At 37.2% G+C, this 10,703-nt stretch overlaps 1 protein-coding gene across 1 annotated transcript; it reads left to right on the top strand.

Moving 5' to 3' along the window:
• The first annotated feature begins 3,866 nt into the window (after window positions 1–3,866).
• LOC114040568 (putative olfactory receptor 52P1) lies at window positions 3,867–4,844 on the top strand. Its single transcript, XM_027858678.1, has one exon. It carries the CDS (start codon window positions 3,867–3,869, stop codon window positions 4,842–4,844), a length of 978 nt encoding a protein of 325 aa, XP_027714479.1.
• Window positions 4,845–10,703: the final 5,859 nt, after the last annotated feature.

The following is a 10,703-nucleotide window of genomic DNA, read 5'->3' as shown; positions in this document are numbered from 1 at the left end:
TGGGTTCAAAACCAGGTGAGTGACTAGGTAGGTGGAAATGGGTGAGTCCCTTAACCTCTCTGAGCCTCAGTTCTCTCATATATAAAATTCATGCAATAATTGTTCAAGGTTAAATGTTATATGTAAAGCACCTTGAAAAATTTAAATCATGCAGAAGTCAGCTATATCCTAGACATAATATACTTGGATTTTGTTAAAGCATTTGACAGTCTCCTGAGACTTTTTGGTCAAACAAGGTGGAAAGTTATATAAGCAGACATTATCAGATCAATTTCAACGTAGAAGAAAGTGTCTAGTGGGAACCTCCAGGAAATTGTAATTTACCTTGAGACATTCAATATTTTTATCAATGAATTGAATGAAGGCATAGAGAGCATGCTTATCAAATTACTAGATTATATAGCTGAGGAAGATAGTGAATGTGTTGTACAACAGGATCAAGATACTCGAGGATTCTGACTGGATTTAAAATGGTCCAGATTGAGTGAAAATGAAATTTAATGGGGCTAAATATAAAGTCTGGCACCTGAGGTTTTTTTTTTTTTTTACCTTTACTACAAAAGTACTACTTGGGGGAAGTGTGGCTAAACATCAGTTCACATGAAAATGAGCTGGGGAAATGAGGGGTCATCTAGGCATCCAACTCAACCTCCTAATTTTACAGATGAGGTAACTGAGGCCCAGAGAAGTTAAATGACTTGCCCAAGATCACATAAACAATAAGTAGCAGATCTGGTATTTGAATTTTGGATCTTCTGAAGCAAAATCCAGTGATCTTTTGGTGGATGCAAGCCCACTATGAACAAATAGCATGACATGGAAGTTTAAAACACACACACACACACACACACACACACACACACACACACATACCTAATGTGATCTTCCAGGGAGGCAAAAGTCTTACTGCCTTCTTTTCTAGTTATACCATGTATGCAGTGCTGTGTTTAGTTCTTAATGCCTCATTTTAAGAGGACATTGATATACAGCATTGAGTGTATGTAATATTAGGATTAAATGAAGGGTCTGAAATTGTTTAACCTGGGGTATTGAAGACTTGGGATGGGGTGTGTGTGTGAGGGGGTTCATAATAGTATTTGAATGGTTGGCATGTGGAATAGAGATTAGACTTGTTTTGGTGGCCCCAAAAGGAGAAACAGTAATGGGTGTAGGTTACAGAGAGGCAGATTGTTAGCTTGATGTAGGGAAAAGCATCCTAAGAATTAGATCCTTCTAAAAGTAAAATAGTCTGCCTCGAATAGTTGTACCTAGAAGTCTTCAAGTAAAGCTGGGGTAGCCCTTTGTCAGAATCATTGTAGGGGGCATTCCTGTATTGGTATGGTTTAGACCAGGTGACTTCTAAGTGTTCTTTTTAACCCTGAGTTCTGTGGTTAAGTTATTCAAGAAGTATTGTGCATTACAGTGACTTGTAGAGGTGCCATATCCCCTAGTAAATTGTAATCACTACAAGGATAAGGACTGGGCTTTGTATGTAGTAGGTGATTAAGGTTTGTTGACATTCCCTTGACTCAAACTACAAATGTATGCTTACTTGATCTCTAACCATAAAATGAGAGCATAGAATGCTACAGTAATATTTGTATTCCCCATGTTTTGCACATAGGAAGCACTTAAGAAAGATTTTTTTTCATTCATTTTTGTTCATTCTTACTTAAGTTTCTCCAATTTGGAGGGTTTCTCTAAGTTTTCTCCAAGGGGGTGGGGTGGGAAATTGGAGAAGAATCAGTAAATTTTGAGGAATATGAGTTCTTCTCTGAGTGTGAGTTGGAAACCTTGGTGGAATCAACAGATCCATAGCATTTCCTGTGCATGATCTCACTATGTTTACATTATTGTTTTCCAGGTGGGCAGTTTGGGTTTTTTTTCTTCTTTGGTTCTCAATAATGAGAATCACATATTTCTTGGATTTAGAGATGAAAGGGATCATAAATCTAGGGCTCTCAATCATCCTGAGAGATAGTGACGTGGATAGAATGTTAGAATTGTTATAGCTTTCATATCTCCATTCTACAGATGAGGAAACTGAGGCAGATAGCGGTTAAGTGACTTGCCCATGGTCACATAGTTAATAAGTGTCTGGGGCCAGATTTTAACTTAGATTTTCCTGGCTAGACATCCAGTAATCTTACCTACTGCAATATGATAGATATTGTGGTGTAGTATATAGAGAGCTGGCCTAGAAACCAGGAAGACCTGGGTACAGGTATTATCTGTGACAGATACCTGCCGTGTGACCCCAGGCAAGTCACATAACCTCAGTGCTCTAGGCTATTCCCTATGACTATAAATTGAAGAGAAAGTACCAACCTACTTTTGTAGAGGGAGTTTCCTCATCTGCAATTCCCTGTATCAGTGAAATTACAGGTCCAATCTTGGTCTCTGAGAGAGACATGACATATAAACAAATATCAATCAACCAACAAGTTTTGATTAAGTCCTTATAAAATGCCAGGCACTGTGCCAAGCACTGGAAATACAAAGAAAAAGAATGAAATACTTTCTATTCAAAAAGAGTTTCCATCTTAATGGGAGAGATAACTATGTATAGAAAGAAATACAGCATAAATATAAAATGAATTAAAGTCAAATATACACAAAGTACCTAAATCCAAGGTAGTTTGGGAAGGAATACACTAGCAGCTGGAAGGATCAAGAAAGGTTTTGTGCAGAAGATAATGCTTGATCTGTGTCTTGAAGGACAAGAGGTTGAAGGACAAGAGTTGAAGGTAAGGAGGGAAAGAGTTCTAGGTATGTAAAATAACCAGACACAGAGATGGGGAATACAGTGCTATGTGTGAAGAACAGAAAGAAGGCAAATTTGACTGGACCACAGTTGTAAAAGGGAGAGCAATATCCAATGAGCCTGGAAAAATGGGTTGTGGCCAAGTTGTATAGAATTTAAAAGCTAAAAGTAGCTAATATTTTATCCTAAAGGCAAGAGAAAATCATTGCAGTTGGTTCAGTTGGGGGAGTAAGGTAACATAGTAAGATTTGCACTTAAAGAAAATTATTGTCAGCATGTTGTAGGATGGACTGGAGTGGGGATAGACCAATTAGAGATCTGTTGCAATAATATAGGTGGCAAGAGATGAACGAAGAGGGTATCTTTGTGAGTGGAGAGAAAGGATAAGGAGCAAGAGATGTGAAAGTAGAAATGGCAAGATTTGGCAAAATTTGCAAAATAATACCGAAGTAAATAAAAGAAGTATAAATAAAATATTATGTTAGATCTGAAGGGGAAGGCTATTACTGATTGGGGCTTCCTGAAGAAGGTGATATTTGAAATTGTACTTCATGCAGGGCTTCAGTTGAAGGAACAGCAAGATGTCCTGAACACAGTAAAGAAAGGCCTTACCCTTTTAGAAGTATTCATTATTTGATTTTATCCCTGTTTAAAAAGGTGACTACTTTTTCCTTCATTGTTTCCTTATGTTAGACCTTCAACAAACCCCCTTGTAAGGTCATATTTGTAGATAACTTTAAAGGCTAATTGCCTTACCTAGTTTTTATTATGTGTGATTGTTATATTTGGGTTGCAGTGATGTGACCTGTGGAATATCTGAATCTCTTGGATAATAAACTATGTTATGATGGGGTCCTGCTGTATAGTCAAGGACTCCTGGCTCTTCCATTTATTATCTGTATGACATTGGGCAAGTCTGGGTCTCAATTTCCTTCTCTGTATACTGAGAAGGTTGGTCCTTTCCAGCTTGAAATTTATCATCCTGTGATTTTTCTTTTTCCCCCCTAGGACTTTTCTGTTTGTTTGTTTCTTTGTATGTAGGAAAAAAAAAAACATACTTTTTCTTTGTCATCCACTTCAGTGACCTAACCAGTGTCCTATCATGATTACCTTGAACTTTACCCATGTGAGACCTTCCTTCTTCATCCTAAAAGGCATTCCTGGATTGGAAGATACCCACATCTGGATATCAATACCATTCTCTTCCATGTATTTCATCACTGTTCTGGGTAACTGCACTATCCTCTTCATCATCACCACAGAGCGCATGCTGCACAAGCCCATGTTCTTGCTCCTTTGCATGCTGGCCCTCACTGACCTGGGCATGTCCACTACCACCATTCCCAAAGCACTGTGTATTTTCTGGTTTGGTCAAAGGGAGATCAGCTTCGAAGGCTGTCTGACCCAGATGTTCTTCATCCACTCCATCTCGGTCATGCAGTCAGCTGTTTTGATGACCATGGCTTTTGATCGTTATGTGGCAATCTGTGAGCCACTACGCTATGCCACCATCCTTTCCAATGGCCGCATAGGTCTCATTGGGTTGGTCAGTTTAGTGAGAGCCATCATGTTTGTCCTTCCCATGCCTGTCCTCCTCCAGCAAATGCCATTTTGTATAAGCCAGGTGATCCCCACCACCTACTGCGAACACATGGCTGTGGTGAAAATGGTGTGTGCAGACACTACTGTCAACCGTATGTATGGCCTGGTGATCGCCTTGGTGGTCGTAGGTCTGGACTTCACTGCCATTGGCTCATCCTATGCTTTCATCATCCGTGCAGTGATGCGACTCTCTTCCAAGGAAGCTCACCATAAGGCAGTCAACACTTGCACCACACACATCTGTGTGATGCTCACGTCTTACACACCTCCACTTTTCTCCTTCCTTGCCCATCGTTTTGGTCGGGGCATCCCACCCCATATTCACATCATTCTTGGTAACCTTTACTTTCTTGTTCCCCCCATGCTCAACCCCATCATTTATGGAGTAAAGACTAAGGAGTTTCGGGACAAAGTGACCAAATACTGTTGCCGGAAGAAGGAGCCCATCACCATAGCCCCTGATCAGAAACCTGTCTGATGATTGGGAGGGCATGAATGGAGAGCAAGGAAAGACTGCCAGGCAAAGGAAGTTTCCTTTGAGAATTGGCTCCTGGTATCAAGGCTATATCTCCATGCCAACTCTTGATGTGCTAGTCACCAGGTCCTGTGGTCTACTCCCCGTTACTGGAGAGGCAGATTCAGGAGATCAGTCTGCTTCCTGTAGAGCCCTCAGTTTTAGACTTGGGAGATATGGTGTTAAGATATCATCAAGGACATTAATGAGTAAAAAGCGAGTCATGTATCAAGAATGAGAGCAAATAGGTGGGCCTCCAGAGAATGTTAACACTGTCTCTCAGGCATTAAAAAAGAAGTAAAGAAAGAGGGCCTCAATAGCTCAGTGGGTCTTCTCTGGAGGATTTATGTAATAACTTGAAGGAGAATCAGAGAGTCATGCAAAGGTGCAATCTGTACTAGAGAAATACTGACAATGATGAGAGCATATCTTCTTTTTAGAAATGAAATTTTATGATACTCTTGTTTTTTAACCGCCTAAATTTTCCACTGTAAGCCTCCACTTCTGGCATCCCAGGGGGGTCATCTCTTATAACACAGAATATTTTTTAAAGAAAAAAGAAAAGAAAAATAAATCAGCAAATTCAAAGACCATATCTTCATATCTAAGTTATATAGTGGACAGAAGGTTAGGCATAGAGTCAAGATAACTGGGTTCAACGAACATTTTCAAAAGAAGAAACTGTTAACAATCATATGAGTAATACTCTAAATAATTCATAATATAAATTCAAATTAAAACAGTTCTCAAGTTTTGTCTTACACCTATCAAATTTGCAAATTTTATAGAAGATAGAAATAGTAAATTTAGAAGGGACTGTGGCAGACAGGCACATTAATACATTATTAGCAGATCATTGAATTGTCACAATTCTTCTGGAAGACAATTCTAATTTTTAAAAAATTTATAAAAATATGCGTACCTTTTCCTCCAGTGATTCTACTACTGAATATATACTTTAAAAAATGGGTGAAGATGGGGGGGAGGGGAGAAGGTCTCATATATACACCAAAATATTCATAGAAACCTTTTTTGTGGTGGCAAAAACTTGAAAAACAAAGTAAGTACTCATCAGTTGAGAAATAGTAGAACTATATAAGTGTGAGCAGTTCAGAAAAACATGGCAAGACTTAATGAGTGATACAGAGTGAAGAAGGAAGGATGTAACACAAAGACTTCCATAAGGTAAACAAAATAACACTTAAATATCGATGAACTCAGATTAACAATAATGATCTAGCTTGGGCCTGAAGTGCAGATGGTGAGACATAGTTCTCTTTTTTGGAGAGTGATGGAATATAATGAATGTGGAATGTTATATACACTGACAGACATGGTTGTTTACTCAGTCAGTTTTTCTTCTCTGTTTTTCTTTGACAGAATAGATGGTTCAGTGGTTTGGGAGTGTATATTAAGAAATTACTGCAATATAAAAAATGAAAATCATCAATAAAACTTTTTAAAAAGATAATTGGGTTCAATTTCTAGTTCCAAACCAATTAATTTTGTGAGCTCACATAAGTTATTTAATGTCTCTTTCCCTGACTATAAAATGGAGGTGATGATACCTACAGTGGTAATAGTCTCCAAACTCAAATTGTATAATCTTAATAAAAAGATCATATTATCCCCAGGTTGCATCTGGGCTTAGAGACTTTGGGATCCAATAAGTAGGAAGTTCTAGAGAATGTGACAGGATAGGAGAGTATAAGAATGAACAGTAACTAAAATATTTCTAAGCCACTAGTGGGAAACAATGTAACCCCAACTCCCCAGGAAACTCTCATTCTTTTCTTCCCTAATTCTTCTAACCTCCCCAACAAAGCTGCCCTCCCCTAGTTGCCCTGATCATCTCTCCACACATCCTCACCCATATCTTCCAGCCTCCTCCTAAGCTTATACCACTATCTCTCCCTACCCCTTAAAGCTCAAATATAGTAGGATTTTGCAGATAGAGCACTGGCCCTAAAAAATAACATTAATGAATAAATTCAGGCATTATAGACCCATTAATAGTTTGACCAATACCTCTGTGGAGCTGAACTGCCAAGCATTCAAAGTCTACTTCAGAGACATAACTCTGACACACTAGCCTTACCAAACATAAGCTTACCTAAAAGACTATTTTACAAAGAACTCATACAAGGCGAGCACTCACAAGGAGGTCAGAAGAAGCAATACAAGGACCCTCTCAAGGTTTCTCTGAAGGACTTTGCTATTTATGAGACATGGGAGACACTGGCACGGGACGGCTCATCATGTTGTGCTCACATTAAAGAAAGTGCTGTACTATATGAGCAAAGCAGAATTTCAGTAAGACAAAGGAAATGTGAGATGAACAAATCTCGAGATATCTCTATCCCAAATGTTCAAAGGATTATTTGTGCCCAGCCTGTGGTAGAGCCTTCCCAGCTCATATTAGACTGATCAGCCACAGTCAAACACACTGTACCTTGACCCCAGCATCGTATGTCATTGGTCCTCTTCAAGTATGAAGGACTAGCAACAGCAATTATTACAAGCAATTGTGAGATAAGCAATTGTGGAGAGAGCTCATTGACTAAACAGAGGCAGAATGTTTCATAGAATAATCTCTGTTACCTGAGAAGACTGAGGCTATTGGATCACTTGAGCTTGGGAGTTCTGAAGTGCAGTAGGCTAAGCCAACTGGATATCTACACTAAGTCTGGCACCAATATGGTGAGCCCAGGGATAGGGGATAGGTCACCAGGCTGCCTAAGATTGGTGGCCCAGCTTTGAAGTGAAGCAGGTCAAGGCTGCCTTTCCAATTAGAATTGAAATCAAGTCATCAGTGGCCTCTGAACTTTCAATCTGGAAGAAAAAGGGAGATCCAATCTCAAAAAAAAAAGCAGGAAAGAAAGGAGAAATGAGGGAGGGAGAGGGAGAGACAGAGAGAGAGAGAGGAAGAGAGAGAGAGAGAGAGAGAGAGAGAAACTAAGTGTATCCTTGTATCCCTATCACTTAGTATGGTGCCTGACACCATACCATGAGCACTTAATAAATGCTTGTTAATTGACTTCATATTGTCAATGTCTGAAAATACACCTTAAATCTATCACCTTTCTGCCAAAAGTCAGGAAGATTGTCCTATCGTCAGTCTTCTGGCATTATAACTGGTCATTGCAATGTCTTTCCAATTGTTTTCCTTTAGGTTTCTCTGAATCTGATCCTTTTGCATTTTCCATGGCACAATAATATTATATTACATTTATATACCATAGTTTGTTTGTTCAACTATTCCTCAGTTAATGGGCACCCACTTTGTTTCCAGTTCTATATTACAACAAAAAGTGCTGCCATCAATATGTTTGTATATATGGATCCTTACCTTTTTTCTTCAGCCCCCTTGGAATTTCTAAGTTTTGTGTGTATAGTTCCCAAATTATTTTCCAGATTGCTTATACCTCTTCACAGGTCCATCAACAGTACATTGGTGTTTCTGCCTTTTCATAGTCCTTCTAAGAATCGTCATTTTCCTATTTTGTCACTGACAATACAATGAGTGTGAGGTAAAACTTCAGAAATGTTTAAATATTAATTTATCATAACATTTGTGATTTGAACTTTTTTCATAGGTTTATTGATAACTTATCTTTCTTCCCTTGAGAATTGTTTATATCCCTTGACATTTGTCCCTTGGAGAATTGATCTTTTTCTTACATGTTTGTATCAGTTCCCCTAAATATAATGGATATTACAAATTTATCAGAGAAATTTAATTAAATATTTTCCTAGTTAACTGTTTCTCTTTTAATTCTAATTGTCTTGATTTTGTTTCTGCAAAAAAAAAAAATCAAAATTGTCTATTTGTCTCCTGTAATCCTTTCTATCCTTTGTTTGGCTAAGAAGTCTTCCCCATCCATATTTATGCATGATGTCTACTTCTTTGTTCCTCTAAATCATGAAATATCCTTTTATATGAGGGTCTTATAATCCTTTTGACCTTATTGTGGTATATTATATGAAATGCCAGGCTAAATATAAATTCTGATTAGAAATTCTTATAAATTAACTTTTTCCAGCTTTTTCCAAGCAGTTTTGTTGAATGGCATGTCCATATTTCAGTAGTTGTTGTCCTTGGGTTTATAGAACACAATGTTACTATGTTCAACTGCTTCTGGGTCTAACCTGATACAATGATTAACTTTCCTATCCTTTAACCAGTACCAAATAATTCTGATGATTTGTTGCTTCATACTGTAATTTAAGATCTGGTACTTTTAGGCTCCCTTTTTTCCCTCTTCCCCCTCTCCCATTATTTTCCTTTTGTTTCTTCACCTTTTGTTCCTTATGTCATTTTTATTGTTCTGTAAATTAATCCTTTAGTAGTTTTATTGGGAAAGCACTGAATAACTAACTGAATTTGAATATTGTCATTTTTATTATATTTACATAGCATAGCCTGACCTTTGTCAGTCACTATATCTCTAATTATTCAGATCAGGTTTTATTTTTGTGAGAAGTATTTTGGAGTTTTATTCAATGAAGCATGAGAAGAAGCATGATGTAGGGGATTGCTGGCCTTAGAGTCAGGAAGATGTAGGTTCAAGTCTTGTTTCTGGTGCATACTGGTCATGTGACTCTAGATAGATTATTTAAGCTCTTGGTGCCCCAAGGAATCTTTCTGAGACTATGCATTGCAGAAATTATGTTGATCCATATTTACAAAGGAAATTGCTCCCTCTGACCTTTCTAGACCAATAAAGTCACTGATCTGATCAGACAAACTTTTGAAATATATAATTCCTCTACATGTGTTTTTAGCTGGCCTCTCAAAATACTTTATAAATTCTGTAGTTATTATGAATGAAATTTATTTTTGTCAGTTCATGCTGGTTTCTGTTGGTAATATATAAAAACCTGATAAGTTTTATGAATTATTTTATATCCTGCTCCTTTAATTTATTGTCTAAATTAGTTTTTATTGATATTCTAAGGTTCTCTAAGTAAATCATGATAGTTTACTTATATGCAAAAAAAAAAGAAATCTTTGTATTTCTTTGGCTTTGTTTATTTTCTGAATTTCCCTTTTTGGGCATTATTATAGTTAGAATTTCTAGAACTATTCAAATAATAGTGATGACAATGGACACACTTGCTTTACCTCTGATCTTATTGGAGATGTTTCCTTTTTTCCCCATTACAGATAATGCTACCACCTGGCTTTAGATAGATACTATTTTTCTTATTTAAGGAATGGTTCACTTATACTTTTATTCTGAAATATTTTAATAGGACAGTGTTGTGTTAGGCAAAAAGCTTTTTCTGCATTTATTGACATCGTATTGAGATTTTAATGTTTTTATCATGCAACTTTGGCTGGGTACCAAAAGTTTTGAGATATAAATAATAACTATAGTAATGATAGCTATGATTTATACACTGTTTTAAGGTTTGCAAAGTGATTTCTACATGTAAATTCATTTGATCTTCACAGCAATGCTATGAAGTAGACACTACTATTATCCATATTTTATGGATGAAGACACTGAGGCAGACATTGGTTAAGTAACATACCCAGGGTCACATAGCTAATTAATATCTGAGGTAGGATTCAAACTCAGGTCTGCTTGATTCCAAGTCCCATACTCCATTCTCTACACCACCTCACTGCCAAGTTGTCTCATTTTTGTCACTTCTTTTAATCAAATTATCTGTTGTTCCTATGATTAATCTTTGGCCTACCAATCCTTTAATATGAAATTATTTAGGTTTCATTTAAGTTTGAATCCTTTCCTGACCTTTTATCAATTATTACTCTTATTGCACTGTGTTCAGTAAATGATATGTTTAATATTTCTT

The sequence above is a fragment of the Vombatus ursinus genome, unplaced genomic scaffold (assembly GCF_900497805.2).
Source record: "Vombatus ursinus unplaced genomic scaffold, bare-nosed wombat genome assembly UNPS02013637.1, whole genome shotgun sequence".
Classification (NCBI taxonomy): Eukaryota; Metazoa; Chordata; class Mammalia; order Diprotodontia; family Vombatidae; genus Vombatus; species Vombatus ursinus.
The sequence above is the reverse complement of the archived record's forward strand: the minus strand, read 5'-3'. Positions and strand labels throughout refer to the sequence as shown.

Bases quoted from the DNA above. Each gene is read 5' to 3' on its own strand.
- LOC114040568 (XM_027858678.1), top strand. From the start codon at position 3,867: ATGATTACCTTGAACTTTACCCATGTGAGACCTTCCTTCTTCATCCTA.